The sequence below is a fragment of the Puma concolor genome, chromosome E1, assembly GCF_028749965.1.
Source record: "Puma concolor isolate L17-30 chromosome E1, mPumCon1.1.hap2, whole genome shotgun sequence".
Lineage (NCBI taxonomy): Eukaryota > Metazoa > Chordata > Mammalia > Carnivora > Felidae > Puma > Puma concolor.
This window is the reverse complement of record NC_141680.1, coordinates 42,779,472-42,798,689: the sequence shown is the minus strand read 5'-3', so window position 1 is coordinate 42,798,689 and position 19,218 is coordinate 42,779,472. Positions and strand designations below refer to the sequence as shown.

The following is a 19,218-nucleotide window of genomic DNA, read 5'->3' as shown; positions in this document are numbered from 1 at the left end:
CTCTCTGTCCTTTCCCCACTCTCACTGTCTCTCTCTCTCTCTCAAAATAAATATAAACATTAAAAGAAATAAATTACAGGGACGGAGGTGGGAGCCCCAGGACTCAGAGTCCCTGGAACCCTCCTGGTGCCCATCCACTCCAAGGATCCTCTTGTGGGAAGCCACAGGACAACTCTGTCCAAGTCCCCATTTCACAATTGGAGAAACTGAGGCCCTCTATGCTCCAAGGACATACGAGGAAGTAATGACAGAGGCCTGGTCTTATGGCTCCGTGGGATGCTCTCCACACCACTCAGAACCAGTTTGAGGGAGGGAGGAGGAGGAGGAGAGTTCTGCATGGCAGCTGGGTAGAGTTGCCAGAGGATGGTCTTCAGACAGGAGAGAAGGGGAGGAAGGAGGGAGACCTAGGGTCAAGGGTTTACTGTGAGGCCAATAGGGCTGGAAAGGCTGCAGTCGGTAGTCTCTGTGCAGAGAGGAAACCAGGTTGCCATCAGGAAATATTTCAAGTAAATTGTTCACAGAGATCTCAAGAGGGAAGGAAACCAATCTCCCAAGATTCCAGTATCATGCTGTGGTTTATTTCCCCAAACTAAGCAAATGCTCATTTTCATAGTTATGTGGAGTTTTTAAAATTCTTTAAGTTTATTTATTTATTTTTTTTTTGAAAGCACGAGAGAGCACCAGTGAGGGAGAGGCAGAAAAGGAGAGGGAGAGAGAGAGAATTCGAGGCAGGCTCTGAGCTGTCAGCTCGAAGCCCCACATGTGGGCTCGAACCCAGGTACCATGAGATCATGACCTGAGCCGAAATCAAGATTCCGACACTTAACTGACTGAGCCACCCAGGTGCCCCCTTTTTTGTATTCTTAAAGAGGTGTCCCAAGGGGCGCCTGGCTGGCTTAACTGGTGGAGCAGTGACCCTTGATCTGAGGGTTGTAAGTTAGAATCCCCACATTGGGTGTAGAGATTACTTAAAAATAAAATCTTAAAAAAGAAAATAAAATCAATAGAGATGTCCCAAAGGTGTATAAGCCTCTGGCCCCACAGAGCCTGGATCTGCCCCTGGAGTCAAGGATTGGAAGAGTTATAGAGCCACAAAGGCATTGAAGCCAGCTTCAGACAGGAGACAACTTAGGTTGGATTTTAAAGAGAGGACCCCACATGAAGAAGCAAACTGCAGCCTCTCAGGAAATGCCCTGAAACACCTGGGCGCAATCTCACAGAGTCACTGTTGGAGATGTGAGTGCCAGCTGACTCTCAAGCTGGCCCTGGGCAATTGAAGGCTGTCCTTAGTATACACTATTCCCACAGCAGTAGCCTTGAGAGAGCAATGTGTCGTCAAGAACATCTGGACGGTATATGTGGCGGAACCTATTTAAGGCCTCTACATAAACTATTAAGATTCTGGTGGGCAAGTGCAGAGACCCACTTGTCTTGTAGCCGCCCAGGACAAGTCTCATATGTCAGTTCCCTTGCTAATTAAAACCCCCACCTCCCAATCTGGAGTGCTCTGCCTCTTTCTTTGGTCTCTCCTTGGCCTCTGTGTATGGGAGCCAGTTTCAGATTTCACCCAGGGAACTTGTAGGTTGTGAACCAACAGTCACTTTTATTCAGTAAATGTGGATTTAGTGCCTCCCATGATCAGGAATGGTTCTAGGTATAAGGGATCAACCAGTGAACAAAACAAACCAACGAGCTGCCCTGGAGCTTAAGTTCTTATGTGTCTTGGGATAGGGTGGTGAAAGTTATAGATAAATGTGTAACAATAAAGTCAGCAGGTCAATAAATAAATCTCTGACACATCTAGTGGTGATAAGCGCTATGAAGAAAAATGAAACAGGGTAAGGGAACTATAACTGGCATGGGGGGGGGGGGGGAGGGAATGCTACTTTAGATAAGGTCGTCCAGGGAAAGACCTGAAGGAAGAGAAGAATCAGAGATTAGGGAAACTGTACCAGATAGAAGGAATAGCCAGTTCAAAGGCCCTGGGGCAGAAAGCCAGTAGGGCTGAATCAGATGATGGTAAGTGATAAAAGATAGGGTCAGAAAGGAGGTGGGGGCCAGATCAAAGAATGTGTTGGAGGTCTTGGAGAAAAGCCTCTGATTTTACTTAGAAAGCCACAGGAGGTGTTTTAAGCACAGACATGGAATAACTTTCATTTTTAAAAGATCATTCTGGGGGCGCCTGGGTGGCTCAGTCGGTTAAGCGTCCAACTTCGGCTCAGGTCACGATCTCGCGGTCCGTGAGTTTGAGCCCCGCATCGGGCTCACAGCTCAGAGCCTGGAGCCTGTTTCCGATTCTGTGTCTCCCTCTCTCTGACCCTCCCCCGTTCATGCTCTGTCTCTGTCTCAAAAATAAATAAACGTTAAAAAAAAAAATTAAAAAAAAAAAGATGATTCTGGCTGTTCTGTGGAAATTTTATTTGGTGGGCATGGGTCGCATCAAGGCAACCAGTTAGGAAACCACTGCAATAATCCAGGTGCGGTGATGGTAGACCAGAGTGCATAGACCGGAGTGATTTCCAGAGTATTCCAAAATACCTTCCAATCTTTGAAGACTGAAGGTGTTTGCTGATGCGTTGGTTGAGGGATGGGCAAGAAGGAAGAGTGGAGTTGTCGGGTACTGAAGTGGGGAAGACTGGGGCAGGAGCAGTGGGAGATCTGGAAATCAGAACTTGCGTTTGGACACATTAAGTTTATTAGGGATCAAGTGGAGCTGTTGAGTAGGAAGTTGATGTGTGTCTGGAATTTGGGGAAGCAATACAGTTGGAGATATTGGAGACTTTGGTGAGGCTCATGGGTGCATAAACAGTCCTCGAAGTCATGGGACTGCAGGAGACTATTAAGAGTATGAATGTGGGGCGCCTGGGTGGCTCAGTCAGTTAGGCATCTGACTTTGGCTTAGGTCATGATCTAGTGGTCTGTGAGCTCGAGCCCCACATCGGGCTCTGTGCTGACAGCTCAGAGCCTGGAGCCTGCTTCGGATTCTGTGTCTTCCTCTCACTCTCTCTCTCTCTCTCCCCCTCAAAAATAAATAAATAAACATTAAAAAAAAAAAAAGTATGAATGTAATTGAGACACCTGGCTGGCTCGGTTGGTGGAGTGTGTGATTCCTGATCTTGAGGTTGAGGGTTCGAGCCCCACGTTGGGTACAGAGATTACTTAAAAATAAAATCTTAGGGGCACCTGGGTGGCTCAGTTGGTTAAGTGTCTGACTCTCTATTTCGGCTCAGGTCGTGATCTCACGGTTCCTGAGATCAAGCCCCTATCTCCAAGTCGGGCTCTGTGCTGATAGCAAGGAGCCTGCTTGAGATTCTCTCTCTCTGCCCCTCCCTTGCTCACAGGCTCGCTCGCTCTCTCTCAAAATAAACATTAAAAAAATTAAATTTAATTAAAAAAATAAAATCTTTGAAAACATTTGGAATGTAAATTCATGGAGGGGTCACACTTTGCCTTTCTCATCATTGCATCCCCACCCCAGGGTGCGACCTTGTGAGTGTATGCATACACACACACACACACACACACTGGGGTGCAAAGGAACAGACTGGGGGACAAGAGCTGGGCTCTGAGAGGTCTCAGAGATTCATGCCATCTTGGCCCTCTCCCCTTCCGGTGGCCTTTCTGGATCCTGAAGGGACAGCAGAACCATATGGGCCATCAGGGCAGGGAGACAGCAGGGATGAGCTGGCTGCGGCCCCCTGTCCCAGGAGTAGCCAGCAGTCCAACGCCCAGAGTGGATGGCTACCCGGAGGTAGTGGCAGGTCCAGATGCTGCACCTCCTTCCCCTCCCCCCAGGTTCCAAACAACCCCCCAGCAGTTTCCCCTCTATTCTGGCTTCCCAAGATCTCTGTAGCCATGGCCCTGCCCATTCCAAGTAGTCATTTCCCTCCCTCTCCCCCATCTCTTAGGCACCCCTACCCCTGTCCTCTACCCGCACCCTCCTCACCTAGTACCCTCCCTGTTCACCCCTTCTTCAGCACACTACTTCTCAGGAAGTTAGCAGGAAATTGACCCCACAACCCTGCAAGCCCTTTCTCTGGCTTCTGCCCCTGGCTTCAGGAAGGAGGATAGCCCACTGGGCAGGCCAGCCTGCCCTGGATCCTTAGCTGAACCTCCTGGTGAGTGGCAGCTTCTGGGCTGGTGGTGATCCCGCCAGCTGAGTTCTGTCTAGGGCAGGGGACACGGAGGAGGATGTGTGGAGCTGTAGCCTTTTAACTCACTTGGCCTGTTTCTTCTCTACACATTGGGCTTCTGCACACGAACACATAATAGTAACACCACTAAGAGTAGCGGTAATAGCGGTGCCTGCTATTAAAACCTCCTTCCCAGCACTTCCAGGAATTATCTCAACCCTTCATACAACCCATGACATAGGTCTTATACCCATTTTACAGTTAAGAGAACAGACTCAGGATAAGGCCCTTGCCTGAAGTCTCCTGACTAGTGGGGGCCAAATCACAAACCGACTCTCCTCCTTCCCAGGTCCGCCTCACTCTTGCTGCAGACATCCTGCGGGAATCCAGGAATCACTCTCGACCTTGCCCCTCGGTGGGCTAGCTCCCTCCTCTTTCTGGGCCTCGCTTTCCGCGTTGGTATAACCCGGGCTAGCCACGGTCTTTCCAGATCACCCACCCGCTGCACGCGCCACCTGTCGCACACGTCCGCCCCCCCCCCCCCGCCCCCAGAACCGCGCACCCCTGGGGTCGCAAAGGAGGGCGCGGCAGACAGCGGCGGGCCAAGCCTTTATTGCGGGGCGGCGGGAGGAGCGCCGAGCCCGGGGCCGCCCAGGTCGGCAGCGGACTCCTCGGCGGGTTCGTCGGCGAACACCGCGCGGTGCATGGCGGCGACGTAGCTGCGGCCGCTGGGGTCGGTGAGACGCATGCGCACCAGGGGCAGGAAGCGCTCCGTGCTGAAGTAGCGCAGCGCGGGGCGCGGGGCGCGCAGCGCGGCGAGGAAGACCTGGGGCGGCGGGAGGAGGCGCTTGGCCGGGGCTGGCCGCCAACCCCCACGCGTCGTCCGTGCTCCCAGGGCCGCGCCCGGCGCCTACCTCGGTCACCTCCTCCGGGTCCTGCGCCGCCTCGTGGAAGATCCGCTCCAAATGGCGCTGGTAGCGGGAGAAGAGGTCGCGGGTCTCGGCGTCCGCGCGGTCCAGCGCTCCGCCCGGGCCGCCCTCCAGCTTCTCCTGGAAGGCGGTGCGCACCGGGCCGCACTCGATGAGGCTCACGCTGCGGGCATTGAGCGGCGGGTGGGCGGGGGCGCAGTAAGCAGCCGGACTAGGCGGGCGGGGCGGGCGGGAAGGGGTCTGCGCGTGGGCCTCGGGAGCGTTTGAAAAGCGGCTTACAGCGGGAAAGGCCCCCCCGGAGTGTGAGGGAGCCGTGTGTCAGAATTCTAACCTGGCAGGCTCCCTTCGGCTGTGTGACCTTGGGCCAGTCACCTAACCTCTTTGGGCCTCCGTTTCCCAGCTGGGTGGCAGAAGTGAGATAACGAGTGCCAAGTGCCCAGTACTGCGCCTGGCACACAACAAATGTGAGCCGCAGTGGAGAGGGACCAGCGTGAGAGTGGCTCCAACAGGTCAGGGTCCTGGGGTTCCCAAAGTTAGGGTTCAGAGGGCTCTGGGGGTGGGGTGGTGACTCACTGGACCCCGAAGGGCGGCAGCATAACCGCCAAACTCTCGCATAGACCTTCGATCGCAAACTTGCTGGCGCAGTAAACGGCGTTGAATGGCAGCCCTTCCAGGGGAGATGAAGCTTTTGGAAGCGCCCGGAGCCCACTGTAGCCCCTGGCACTGTCGCCAGGCCCCACCCCTCCCGCTGGCCCTGCCCCATTCCACGCACCCATCAAGCCACCCATGCTCCCCGTCACCAATACGCGTCCCGAGCGGCGGCGCTTCATGTCCGGCAGGAAGGCCTGCAGTGTCCGCACCGTCCCTGCCACGTTCACGTCCAGCACAGACCCGACGGCGCCAGCCTCCTGCACCTCCAGCGGCCCGAGCAGGCCCCGGCCCGCATTACACACTGCGGGGAAGAGACGCCGAACCCCACCTGCCTCGCCTTCCTCAGACCCAGCCGGTCCCCTTGTGTTCCCGGGGCCTCAGGACATTTTGGTTTGGACATAGGGTGGGGAAGGCTCCTGCATACGTGCTGCGGGGAGGCTCACCCAGCACGTCCACGCGGCCCTCGGTCACGCGTGCCCGGGCAGCGGCCACGGAATCTGCGTCCCTCACATCCAGCTGCAACATCTCCAGGGAGCCAGGAGGGCACCCTCGGGACTGGGCCGCCTCCCGCAGCGGGCCCTGCGCCCTCAGGTCCCGCAGCGTGGCATACACTGGAGGTTCAGGGAGAAGACAAGGATCTGAATTCCCTGCTTACCCCTACCTGGGTCTCCTTGGGCTAGCGACTGCTCCTTTCTCTCTGTCCCAGCCCCTCATATACCTTTGAATCTCTGGGAGGGGTCGGATGCCAGACGCAGAGCCAGGTGCAGGCCGATGCCGGAGGAGCAGCCCGTGATGAGCACCACAGTGCGGTCCATGGGGAGAGGAGCTCGGAGGGGCGCCGGGAATGCAAGGCTTGGGTCTCTGAGCTCGAGAGCCCCTGCTCTGACCCGCCTAGGGCATGCCCACCCCTTGTTGTGTCTCCAGCATAATCTCAAGGCTGAGCCCTCCAGCCAGTCTGGGGCCTGCTCTCCCCACCCTTTATCTTGGTCAAAGCAGAGCTGAGGCCACTCCTGGGCATACCCCCTTCTTCAGCTACTGGCCAGAGGGAGGGCAAAGTTTGCAAGCAGATGTGGGCTCGCCTGTGGGCACTGAGTGCCCTGGGCACCCTTCCCCTGTGTGTGCCTCTGTCCCATAGGGACGACGATAGGTTCCAAAGTTTGCTGCTGAGGGTGTGAAAGTATACATTTTGGGGAGGGCATTATCAGTTCCAGGGTCAGGTGTCAGTATTATGTACAGGGAGGCTGAGGCAAGGGGGCAGAGGGAAATGGCATCCACACCAGTGTCCATGCTGTAGCCGGGAGTCCTCCCAGCCATCTCAGTAGTGACGTTTGGACAGATAGGCCCAGGCGATTCACCAGTTTATTAAGTCGTATTAAAACAGTACTTTGATCCCAAATTTGGAGTGGGGGAGGAGAGCAGCTCACCTCCCTCTGCAGTTCCCAGGCTTGGTCCCCCAGCGGGCCTTGAGTTCCTCTGCCCAGGCCTGGGGCCCTCCTGTGATGCTTGTCTAGCTCCAGGCCCTGGGAACCTGCCCAGGCCCGGAATTCGGGAAGAACGCCGCCCAGGGGGTGGTTAATCGGTCACAAGGAGCCAGCCACCAACCGGGGGTAATATCTGAGGAAGAGCTTTTTGGCCAGGTCCACAGTGTCACCGTGGGGCTGGCTAGGATACCTTTGTGTGCTGAGGACAAAGGTCTGCTCCAGCTGGAAGGCATTCTGGTCAAACTGGTGCTGTTGGAAGGGAACGCCTCGGACCAGGCTCTCCACCAGCATCTCCATGAAGAGCCGCCAGCGCGGGGTATAGTAGTCAGCCACCAGCCCCGCCAGCTGCTTGTTCGAGTAGTCCAGGATATTGCCCTCGGGCCCCCACAGGGTCAGCTGGTAGCGGCTGTTCTGCTCATAGAAATGGGCCTCGGCCTCACTGACGGCCGCTGCCCGGGCCTGCTCCAGCCAACTGCCCAGCAGGAAGCGGCTGTCACTAGCCAGCACCTTGTCCAGTGAGGGCAGAAGCTCGTAGACCAGGATGCCCGCCGCCCTCAGCAGGGGAACCAGCTCCTTGTTCAGGTAGGCCGTCCTCGCCTCCCCATAGTACAAGCTGACCAGCTCCTGGGCCGCCTGGCGAGTGACGTCCAGCAGGTCGTAGCGGAAGGTGGGGCTAGTGGCCAGGCTGGGAGTGGTTGTTAGCAGCAGCCGCCAGGCCTCAAACACATCTGATCGATTGTACCAGACAGTGGTAGTCATCTTCAGGGACGGCCTCCTGACCAGGGGGCTGCGATTGTGCCCACTGCAGGCCTCACCAGAGCAGTTGTAGACGCTCCTGAGAAGTAGCCTCCAGGCGGCCTCCGTATTTCCGTGGGAGACCCCATAGCGACGGGCCGCAAAACCAGTCACCCAGGCCTCCAAATCTGCCACTGGGTCCTTCCGCCAGCCCAGCTCCGCCATCAGGGCATAGACCACTTCGTTCTGGCCAATACCCTCCGGGGCCATGCCTGTACCTACCATGGTGGAATTGGGGAAGAGGCGGGCAGCAGCAGGACCTCGGTTCACGGCCTCCAGGGCCCCGAACAGACCGTGGTTGCCCCCAAAGTTATGCAGCATGCACCAAATAAAGGGCTGGCCCTGGAAGGAGGCTGTACGGATGTACACAGGCTGGCTCTCAGCAAACAGGTCCAGAACCAAGAGGCGGCCACGGGGTACGGCCCCCAGCACGGCGCTCACCTGGGCAGGCCCCCAGAACTGGGGCTGGTGCTGGAAAAGCCAACCTTGGAGCAGCCACACGGCGTCAGGGTCCACTGTGGTTGGGGCAGGGGTGGAGAGACAGAGAAGAGGGCTGATGAGAGGAGACGGGGCAGGGGAACATTCACCCCATTCTACAGATGAGGAAACCGGTCCAGAGAAGTTAAATGACTCTATCACGGGACACTCCTTCCCGTCACCCCCAGCCCACGGGGCACAGCATCCCACACAGCCTTCCCACCTAGAAGCTCCTCCTCTCAGCTAGAAGCTCCAGGCCAGTGTTGTCCAGCTTTATGAAGCATCAGAATTACCCAGAAGGCTGGCTAAAACGGATTCCTGGGCCCAAGCGCAAGTCATTCTGATTCAGGAGAATCTGCAGACCTGACAGGCTCTGGGGTGATGCTGATGCCGCCAGTCCTGGATCACGCTTGGAGCAGGCGCTCACTCTCAAGGAAGCCGGAGCCAACGGGTTCCCTTCCTGGCTGACACGCAGCCCACCCACCCCTACCCCCCGGCCATTCCCGACCTGGCCCCTCTCTGCCCCACCCCTGTAAGTGGCAGGAAGGAGCACTGGGTTCACATCTGTGCCCCAGGAGGAGCATCCACCGGCTTTGAATACATCCCCTAACCTCTGGCCCGTGTTACCTACCTCAGCTCGGAGGCAGAGGCCAAACAGAACGTTTTCAATGGCCAGCACTTAGTGACTTTACTCTGGGCCAGGCATCATTCTACTTACGAGGGAGCCTCACTTTGCAGACGAGGCAACTGAGGCACTGGCAGGGAGGAAGTGGCAGCGCCAGGGCCGGAGCAGGCGGTCTGGCTCCAGAGCTCACCTCTCCACCACAGTGTGATTAAATGAGATGGTGTGTGTGTGCACAAGTACTTGGTAGACCATCAGGTGATGTGAGTCAGTGCGACGGTGTTGTTCCCAGTCTCTTTTCCCACCCCACCGAGCTGTGCCACGCCTCCCCTTCCCACCTCCCCCTGGCACCGAACCTGTGACCATGGCCTGGTAGACAGAGGCTGTGGCTGAGGCAAGGTAGGAGGGCTCCGAGGAGGGGGGCTGCATCTCGTTGAAAGTGTCGGCCCCGTAGATGTGGTCCGTGCCAAACTCTTTGGTCAGTTCCCGCAGGAAGAGGCTCCCAATAATAGGGAATAGAGGATCTTCCGGAGCCAGGAGGAAGGAGCAGGAGTAGGAGCAGTTGAAGTGTCCCCAGCTGCCCAGCTGGGTGACATTGACCTGAGGGAACACCCTAGTGGCGGGGGGCAATCCAGACATTTACCGGAGGCTGATGTGGTATCCGCGGCCAGCTCACTAGCTTCTCTGCAGTTCCTGGAACCCATGCCAGTTTCTCCTGCCTCTGTGCCTTTGCACATGCTGTGCCTTGTGGCCGGAGTCCTTTCCTCCTCCCTCCCTGCTTATCTAGCTGGTTATTCCTTTGAGTTTCACCTCATCTGGAAAAGCTTCTGCTGTCTCTCCCCCTCCCACGGGCTGAAACAAGCAACATTCAGCTTTTCAAGATCTGGCCCAGTGCTGAGCCCTGGCTTCCCCGCAGAGGCGGCCCAGACAGAGAAGTGGGCCCATGTGTATTCCCGCCCTTATCCCTGCCCTGTCTCCCCTGTCAACCTGTCACCCAGAAGGAGCAGAGCGCAGCGCGCGCCTTTGTCGCTGCATCCCCAGGACCCAGCACCGAGCCTTGTCTGACAAATGTCTTCTGACTGTATGAATGAGGATCTGGCCACCCAAGCGGGAGGTGAAGGGGTGGCCAGTAAGGCCAGCAGCATGCACTAAGCCCTGTGACAGTCGTGGGAACCAGGTTGTCATGGGCATGAAGGAGGTGGTAACCAATGCTGGGGGTCCCAGCAAAGCTACCTGAAGGAGGGGAGGTCTCAGCTGGACCTTGAGGAATTTTCCGGTCACAGCAGGGGAAGAGTCAGTAGCACAGAGAAGCAGAAAGGACAGAGAAGACTGGCGCACCCCAAGTGTCACTAAATAAGAGGTGCCACTTGCGAAGACTGTGCCGAGCCACATATACTTTACAAGTAAGGAAACGGAGGCACAGAGCAGTCATGTAATCTGAGTCCAAGTTCATGTTGCTAGTCGGTAGCAGAGCCAGCAATCAAGCCCACGCCTACATCCAGAACTTCAGTTTTTATTTTAATTACATCTTGCAGGGAAGAAGAAATTTCCTCTCTGAGCCGAGCAGGGGGTGGGGGGAGGAACCTTACCTGGTGATAGCCTTGGGGACGTGTCCTGCAAATGCAGGTAACACTGGGGTCATGCCGAAGGAGCGCATCCGGTCCAGGATCCGATGCTGGGGACAATGGAGGAGGAGCTGGTAGGCATGGCCCTGAGGGCGTAGGTCCTCACTCCCCCAGGGCACACAGAGTTCCCCTCCAGGCCCAGTTAAGAGCCCTGAGGCTGGCCAAATACCACCCTCCTTGGCCCATGACTCTCTAGCACTTTCCAGTTCTGCCCCCTTTCGTTCTCCGTCCTTTTACCTGTAGGTAAAGCTGTTTGAGGTGCCAGGAGGGGGGCAGGGGGCCACCCCAGGTGTGCAGGTTGCCCATGCGCCCCCAGGCCAGGAAGGCAGGGCCAGTGAAGTACTCATCGATCTCTGACTGGGTCAGGCCCAAGGCCAGGTACACCTGAGGAGGAGGGCGATCCCCACACATGAGTACACATAGATACATTCGTCTCCATTCATTGATTCATTCATTTCACAAACATTCATCTCTTCTCTGTGCTGAGCCCTGGAGTTACTAAGACAAAATGTGACCCTTGGCAGGAGCCCAGAGTCCAAGAGAAACAGACCTGTGAACAGGTGAGTTTACTAATCTGTCAGCCTTGTCGCCAGGGTGAGGTGAGGCACAAAGGGGCTCTCCCCAAAATGGGGAAGGGGCCTTAGAAGGCCTCATGGAACGAGGCTGGCTAGAGTGATGGGTGGGTGAGGCTAGCTCCACAGGGGCCGAAACGGGGCCCAGTGCAGCCAGAGCCCTCAGGGCCCAGGCCCAGAAGCGCCCAGGCTGGGGACAGCCCGAAGGGGACAGGAGCTCCTGAGTGTGACAGCAGCAGGTCTCCGCCAGATTTGCACCTCAGAAAGGACGCAGCTGGAACTCAGGAGCCAGGAGTCCTGTTCAGAGGCTCTTGTGGGGAAGAGGGCCATTCATTCTTGCGTGACTGGGGCCACGAATAAGGATAAAGAGCGCTCCTCTGTGTTTTGGCTCAGAACAGAAGCCTGTTTCCAGAGGGCTGGGGCCACCGTGCACGCCACAGACACTTCTGAAGCCTTTAGTCTGGGTACCAGACGCTGTGCTGTGGGGGAGGCAGGGACACAGGGGGAAGGAGGATGTGGTGGGCACGCACCTGCTGCCAGATGGCCTCCTGGCCGCTCCAGGCCAGTGCCAGGTTGATGCCATTCAGTGCCATCCAGTCCAGCTCCTTCTCCCAGCGGGCCCAGTCCCACCACACAAAGGAGTAGCTGTGCGTGCACACATTCTGGTAATAGCGGTACCTGCGGGCAGGGGCATGAGCCGCGGCATGTCCCTGGGGGCAGCGGGGATGTCCCCCACCCCCCCACCCCAGATCTAGCCCAGAGGGGAGGGGTCCCAAATGTAACCCCTCTCCTGCTTCACTCCAGGACCCACCCCAGGTGGAGTTGAGACTCAGCACTGAGGCAGGAGGGAAAGGAGACTCAGGTGACAAGGTGACCAAAGTAAAGCCATTTTGGTTTTAGGCTGACCCTTAATCTGAAAGTCAGCAGGTCATAAAAAGAGTCACAAGACCCCACTCCCTCGGGCAGTAAAAGCCACAAAGGCTGGACATTCTTTTTTTTTTTTTTTTTTTTTAATTTTTTTTTTTTTCAATGTTTATTTATTTTTGGGACAGAGAGAGACAGAGCATGAACGGGGGAGGGACAGAGAGAGAGGGAGACACAGAATGGGAAGCAGGCTCCAGGCTCTGAGCCATCAGCCCAGAGCCTGACGCGGGGCTCGAACTCACGGACCGCGAGATCGTGACCTGGCTGAAGTCGGACGCTTAACCGACTGCGCCACCCAGGCGCCCCAGGCTGGACATTCTTAAAACTGCTCCTTATGGGTAAATCCACAACCCAGTCACAACCCTGAAACAATGGAAAAGCTAACCAGCCAATGTAAAGGTTAAAGCCAAAGTGAGAAGCCTCTCCCTATATGGATAGCTAATTTAAAAAAACTTATAAATCCCTTCGTTAGAAGCAAAGGGGTGTGTGTCGTCCCCCTCCTCTGGGAGGAGAGATCCCTACTTTGTGAAGTAGCACCTTTCTTACTTCTAGACTTCCTAAGTCTTTGTCCCTTTCTCTAAACGGCTCGCTCTTGAATCTTCCTCCCAAAAAGCCAAGAACTTTCTTGGCCAGGGTCCTGAGACCCTCCAACTTGGGGCCTCGGACTGTGGGCATCAGTACGGGAGCTTCCTACGTGCCCCCGACCTGTAGCCAGGCAGGTATCTGGGAGAGCACAGCTGACCCTTCTAGAGCCCCCTCTGCACCGTGTTTAAGTGCTCTATGGCAACACCGGTCCCTATCCTGGAATGGGGGGGGGGGGAGGGGAGGAGGGGGCGGGTCTCTCTCCCCACAGTCTAAAGGGGAGACAGATGAGTGAACACACGACCTCCCTGCGGTGGGACAAGCTCCAGAACGGAGGCTGCGAGGGGGTGGATACCATTCCTTTGTGGTGCATCTTCCAACAGAAGGTGGGGTGGGAAATGACTAGCGTTTTTTGGTCACTAATTATGCACCACAAATTCTACCCCCGTCACCGTGCAAATCCTCACAACCAACACTGCGCGGTAGAGGTCATTACTTCCACTTTTCAGATGAGCCGAGGCTCTGAGAGGCTAAGTGACTTGCTCAAGGACACACACGGCTTTGAGAGGCAGAGCCTCTGGGATCTGAAGCCAGAGCTGTGCCACCCTAAGGCCGGCGCTACGTTAAGTCTCGGTCGCTGCGGTAGCGACCAGGAGAGCGCGGGGTGGGGCGGGGACTCAGCGAGGGGCGGCGCCCCGGGACGGGGGGCAGGTGCCGGCAACCGCGGGGGGGGGGGGGGGGGGCGTGGAGCCCGGCGGGCGGGCGGGCCCCGTACCTGTTGGGCGTGGCCTCGGTCAGCTCCTCGGGCACGGCGGGCAGCGGCTTGGGCAGGCGCAGCTGAGAGCCCGACCAGGCCACGTGGCAGCCGCAGAAGTCGCGTAGGTAGCGGTGCAGCCCCGCGGCAGCGGCCACGCCGGTGGAGCCGACCACCCGCACTCGCGCCCCGGCGCCGCCGCCGCTCAGGCGGTAGGTGTCCAGGCCGGACTCGGCCGCCAGGGCGCGCTCCACCGACACCGAGAAGGCGGCCGCCCGCCCGGGCCCCAGCAGCCGGGCCAGCAGCGCCCGCACGGCCGCCGCCTCCCGGGCCTCGTCCCCGGCCGAGCCCCCCGCGGCGGCCAGGAGCAGGAAGCCCAGGACCCCAGCCACAGCGGCCCCCATGGTCTGGCGGTCTCAGGCTGGCTGCGGCCCCACCGGGCATCCATTGGGACTCAAGGCTAGGGGCGGGACGACCCGCCGTCCAATCAGCTGCGGGCCTCAGGCCACGTGGCACAGAAGTTAGTGCACCAGGGAGCTCGGGAGAGACCGCGCTTCCGGGTCCCGGACCAGCTCCGGGAGGGAGTCTTCTGACCGACCGCACGTGGTGCGGGAGCGCGTGATCCCACTGTCATCAAAAGCCCGGGATGTGATCCGCTGCCCTTCACGAGCGCCAAGACGCCGTTGTATCTGAAGGGCTGTCGCATGCAATTCACTGTCCTTCCGTCCAGGCAACTGTCCACAACAGTTATTTTTATGTGGGGTTTTATTTTGTAGCAGGCATTGCCACCCTTCTCTGGGGGAGACCTAGAAACCAAACACTCACATAAATAAAGATCTCAATTATAGTTGTGAGGCTGTGAGGAAATACAAAGGTACCCGACCTAACGCTTCCACACTTGATCTTAGCCAAAAGGCTGAGAAGCGATTAAGCCTAAAGCTTGTAAAAGGAAGTGACATTTAATATGAATTAAATTGGAAATGACTAGGAAAAGAGAAGAGAGAATTCTGGGCAAAGAACATGTAAATAGGAAGACTGTGGAAGGGTAAAGAAAGCTGGGCAGATTTGAGGAACTAACTAAAAATTTCGGAAGTTGAAGAAGTGGGTCATGTGAGTCTGGTCTGGCTGTGGTGGGGCAGGGCCTGGTGGGTGAGTTAGGGGCTCTCCATTTGATCCTTAAAGGGTAGCCGCAGCAGGACAGGTCAGGAGTTACCTTCATTTTACATATTGGGAAACTGAAGCCAGAGAAAGGATGTGACTCGGACAAGCTCAGTAACAGGTAGGAGAGCATGTCCAGGACTAGAACCCAGACCTCCTAACTCCCAGGCTGGCGTTCTTGCCACTGTTCCCAAGTGATGCAACTTTTCAGGCTGCCTGCCTGGGCAGGATGGGGTTGGGCGGGACTATGTGGTGGCAGGTAGAGATGGGGCCTTTAGGAGGACCACACTTTCTGAGAGGATTCTGGGTCCTTTTGGAGGCAGATGTAAGTTTTTCCAGATTGTCAGGCGGGAGTGAAGCTGCTTAGAGAAAGGGGAGGGGTCAGAGGAGAGTTGCCAGCCCAGAGAGAGAATCCAGAGTCTGGACCAGAAGAGAACGTGGGAGTCCACGGAGCTTGCCCTTTCCTCTGCCACCTGCCTGGGCACAGGCACAAGCTGCAGTCCCCCTGCCTTGTTCCCAGCTCAGCCAGCAGCCTCGGCAGGAGGTGCAGCCCTGCTCCCAGTCACTTCCTGGTGTCAGGAGGTTCTCACCCTATCCCAGGGAGCAGCTCCAAAACCAGCCCAGAGAGATGTGCCCTCATGGGGCCCTAGCCTATAGCCCCCCAGGCCCCTCTCCACTACCCTCCAGAACCCCCCCCCCCATTCTCCCTCCAAACATTCCTTGCTCTGGATAAGACTTGTCAGACTCTCCTCCAGCATTTCTAGATCTTAGGGAACACAAGCGTTGGGGGAGCTGGGCTGCAGATCGTCAGGATTCAGCGTGCCTCTCTGTGGGGTCTGGGTCCACCTCTCTGTGGGGTCTGGCGGGGGTTGCTGGCAATGGCCAAAGATGAGGGACACCGTCCACATTCAAAGCCTGAGCTCATGGGTGCTGGGCAGGAGCCTCACTGATTACAGTGGACATGTCACACTGTCTCGTTGCTCATCTTCACCACCAGGCTGGGAACTCTTTGAGGACAGTAGGGGGCTGGATGAAGAAACTACGCTACATCGACTGGATGAAATATCAAGCATTTGCTTGAAAAAAAAAAAAAAAGGATGAGGAAAATGTGTGGTGTTGATTCAGGATGTTCTGCAAACTATACATATATAGTTCTATATATAGTTCAATTACAGTGGGTATAGCAAACTCCCATTTGTGTTTTACTTTATTGTTATTTTTTAAACTTTTTTTCAATGTCTATTTTTGAGAAAGAGATCACAAGCGAGGGAGGGGCGGGGGGGGGGGACAGAGGATCTGAAACGGGCTCTGTGCTGACAGCAGAGAGCCCAATGTGGGGGCTCTAACCCATGAACTGCAAGATCATGATCTGAGCCGAAGTTGGACACTTAACTGACTGAGCCACCCAGGTGCCCCGTCAACATTTATTTTTGTTTTGTTTAAAAAAAATTTTTTTACGTTATTTTTGAGAGAGAGAGAGAGAGAGCAAGTTGGGGAGGGGCAGAGAGAGATGGAGACACAGAATCCAAAGCAGGATCCAGGGTCTGAGCTGTCAGCTCAGAGCCTAACACCGGGCTTGAACCCAGGAACTGGCAGGTTACGACCTGAGCCGAAGTCGGATGCTTAACCAACTGAGCTACCCAGGCACCCCAACTTTTTTTTTAATGTTTATTTATTTATTTTGAGAGAGAGAGAGAAAGTGTGCAAGTGTGAGCGGGGAAGGGGCAGAGGGAGGAGAGAGAGAGAATCCCAAGCAGGCTCCACACGGCCAGTGCAGAGCCCCACATGGGGCTCGATCCCACAGTGAGACCCCAACCCAAACCAAGAGTCTGATGCTAAACTGACCGAGCCACCCAGGCACCCCTATTTTTCCCAACTTTTAGAATCTGAAGGGCAGCTTGATGGCTCAGTTGGTTAAGCATCTGACTTTGGCTCAGGTCAGGATCTCACGGTTTGTGGGTTCGGGCCCCACATTGGGCTCTGTGCTGACAGCTCAGAGCCTGGAGCCTGCTTCGGATTCTGTGTCTCCCTCTCTCTTTCTGCCCAACCGTGCTCACAATCCCTGTCTCTCAAAAACAGATATTAAAACAAACAAACAAGCCCAACTGTTTATTTTCTGTCAACCTTATTTCTTTTTGTTTGCCTTTGTGGAACAGTAGCTCAAGACCACTCCGTGGGTTGTTCCTATCCATTCAGTGGCCTGAGCAGTGGGAGCCGCAGTCCAGTCTTCGGTGGTGGCTGGGCGCCCCAGTCTTCGGCAGGGAACTGCTGAGTGGGCCCAGAGCGCACCAGCACGCCTGCAGACCAGTCTGCGACTTCCGGTGGAGTAGCCGTGAACTCAGGAGCTGGAGCCGTCCGTTTACCCCGAAAGTCCTCCTTGGTCACAGCCTTTCAGCAGCGGCCTGCGCTTGCTTTTCCATGTCTTCACGATCTCTGTAGAAGTAGAGACCAAGCATGACGTGGCTCTGGGGAGGCTTCCCGGATCTGGACGGGGAAGGTTCCAGAGTGAAGCGGCCAACAACAGGGGTGGCCCCTGCAGCACACTTCAGCACGGCTCGCTGGTCAGGACTACTGGACGATGTGACACTGACACCAGCTGGGTTTTCAATGGCAACAACGGCATGAGCTGCCAGTGGAAGTTTCTCTCCCAGGTTCTCTTCGGATTTATGATGGAGATACCATTCATCCCCTTTCCTTTTCTAGATGTACCGGAAGTCAGGGTGGGTGCCACCTAAACGGGCTCCTGTTGCAAGAAATTTGAGGACATCCTCCTCCTTCATTTGCGGGACATAAAGGGCTCCGGACATTGTGAAATTTCCCTTTAAGTTACGACAGGAGCGCAAAACAATGCCCGTAGGGACCCCTCCCTGGGTGTCCCGGAAAGCTCCCATTTGTGCTTTAAAAAAAAAACGAAAGGGGCGCCTGGGTGGCTCAGTCGGTTAAGCATTCGACTCCTGATCTCGGCTCAAGTCATGATCTCACAGTTTGTGGGTTCGAGCCCTGTATCGGCTCTGCACTGACAGTGCGGAACTTGCTTGGGATTCTCCCTCTCTGCCCCTCCCCGCACTTGTACTCCTTCTCTCAAAATAAAATTTTAATAGGTCATGTAAACAGTGGTTGCTGTGGGTGGGGCACTGGGACTCTCAGGGCGGGAGGAGGACTTTTGTAACAGGGCCTTTTGTACTGTCTGATCATTTTCCCATGACACATTTTATTTTTCAATTACTGTGCGTGGAACAAGTGAGCTGGGCTCTCCACTCTCCATCTGTCTCCTCTTTTGTTCTTAGCCAGCCTGACCTTCTGCCTATGCACCCCAGAATACCTCCAGGGTCACTTATCCCTTTCTGCCTAGCTGTCACAGCCCGCAGGATCCCACCTACCTTCCGAGTGAGGAGGAATGGGTCCTTCCTTATCTCGCCACCAGGGGACAGCCCACACCCAGGACATGCCTGGGGAGCTGGGAGAGCAGGCAGGTCATTGAGAATCTGAGTGGAGCTCCGATGTCCCTTCCACACAGGGTTCCTGGGGGCAGAAAGAGGCGCAGTCCCAGTGAAGGACAGGACGGGGAGTAGGATCCTGAAAACGGCGATGGCATTGTCCCCTAGCGCTATAACACCAAGCTGGCCCATAGCCACTCTCTCCCACACTTGTTCCATGACCTCAAGATGAGGAGAATTCCCTGAACAAAGCACAGGCTCACGCAGCAGAGGTCTGGGGTCCAGGGATTCCACAAGAGGGGGAGCAGCATACAGGGCATGTCCCTTAAAAACAGAAGCAGTGGATCCATCCTGCTTCCCACCAGTACCTGAGGGCTCCTGGGATTTCCCACACCCTCCCTGGCCCAGGTCCTGGTCAGTCCACCTTTAGCTGGCTGGGGTGGAGGTGGCGCAAGACCAGGAGACCCCAGCAGTTCCGCTCAGCCAATGACCTGCCAGCTCAGGTCTTTTCCGCCTGGGCAAGGGACGAATTTCTCCCTGGGGAAGCCCTAGGTCTCCCGCCCCCTGCCCCATTTTATTGATATATACCAGAAAGTTTACCAATTTAAAGCGTGCAACTCAATGAGTTTTTTTTTTTTAAAGCAACTTCACAGTTGTGCAACCATCGCTATTGTCTAGTTTTACATTGTTATCATTCCCCACAAGAAAAGCTGCACCCCTTAGCTGTCACTCCCATTTTGATCCTGCCCCAGCCCCATCCAGAGCCAGTCCTAGGCCAGCCCATCCCCTGTCTGGTCTCTACAGACTTTCCCATTCTGGACATTTCACACAAACGAAATCACCCAATATGTGGTCTTGTGTCTGGCTTCTCAGCATAACGCTCTTGAGGTTCATCCGTGCTGCAGCCCGTGTCAGTTCTCCGTTCCTTTCACTGTGGAAGAGCACCTTTTGTATGGACGCACCACTTTCTGTTCGTCCATTCACCAGCTGATGGACATCTGGGTTGTTTCCATCTTGGAGGAATGAACGGTGCCACGATGCACACTTGTGCCCGAGTTTGAGCACATTCTTTTTTTTC

The 19,218-nt window shown here is 56.0% G+C and overlaps 2 protein-coding genes and 1 long non-coding RNA gene across 5 annotated transcripts; 1 reads left to right on the top strand and 2 right to left on the bottom strand.

Annotated features, from left to right (window-relative positions):
* Positions 1-3,056: 3,056 nt before the first annotated feature.
* On the bottom strand, positions 3,057-6,911 carry HSD17B1 (hydroxysteroid 17-beta dehydrogenase 1). 3 transcript variants are annotated; one of them, XM_025917630.2, is made up of 6 exons: positions 6,432-6,911; positions 6,157-6,324; positions 5,835-6,014; positions 5,636-5,729; positions 5,048-5,225; positions 4,726-4,959 (listed from the first exon to the last, which is right to left on the bottom strand). In XM_025917630.2, exons 1-6 carry the CDS (start codon positions 6,526-6,528, stop codon positions 4,744-4,746), a joined length of 933 nt encoding a protein of 310 aa, XP_025773415.1. In that variant the 5' UTR covers positions 6,529-6,911; the 3' UTR covers positions 4,726-4,743. The 3 variants fall into 3 exon arrangements, with proteins under 3 accessions (XP_086543489.1, XP_025773415.1, XP_086543490.1); XM_086687363.1 differs by having other exon boundaries at positions 3,057-5,225; XM_086687364.1 differs by having other exon boundaries at positions 5,636-6,014.
* Positions 6,912-7,054: 143 nt separating this feature from the next.
* Positions 7,055-14,010, bottom strand: NAGLU (N-acetyl-alpha-glucosaminidase). The gene is made up of 6 exons (XM_086687360.1): positions 13,567-14,010; positions 11,816-11,963; positions 10,951-11,097; positions 10,678-10,763; positions 9,445-9,701; positions 7,055-8,504 (listed from the first exon to the last, which is right to left on the bottom strand). Exons 1-6 carry the CDS (start codon positions 13,947-13,949, stop codon positions 7,294-7,296), a joined length of 2,232 nt encoding a protein of 743 aa, XP_086543486.1. The 5' UTR covers positions 13,950-14,010; the 3' UTR covers positions 7,055-7,293.
* On the top strand, positions 13,709-17,814 carry LOC147574370 (uncharacterized). The gene is made up of 2 exons (XR_015244175.1): positions 13,709-14,824; positions 16,860-17,814. It is a non-coding gene; the product is annotated as an uncharacterized LOC147574370 (long non-coding RNA).
* Positions 17,815-19,218: the final 1,404 nt, after the last annotated feature.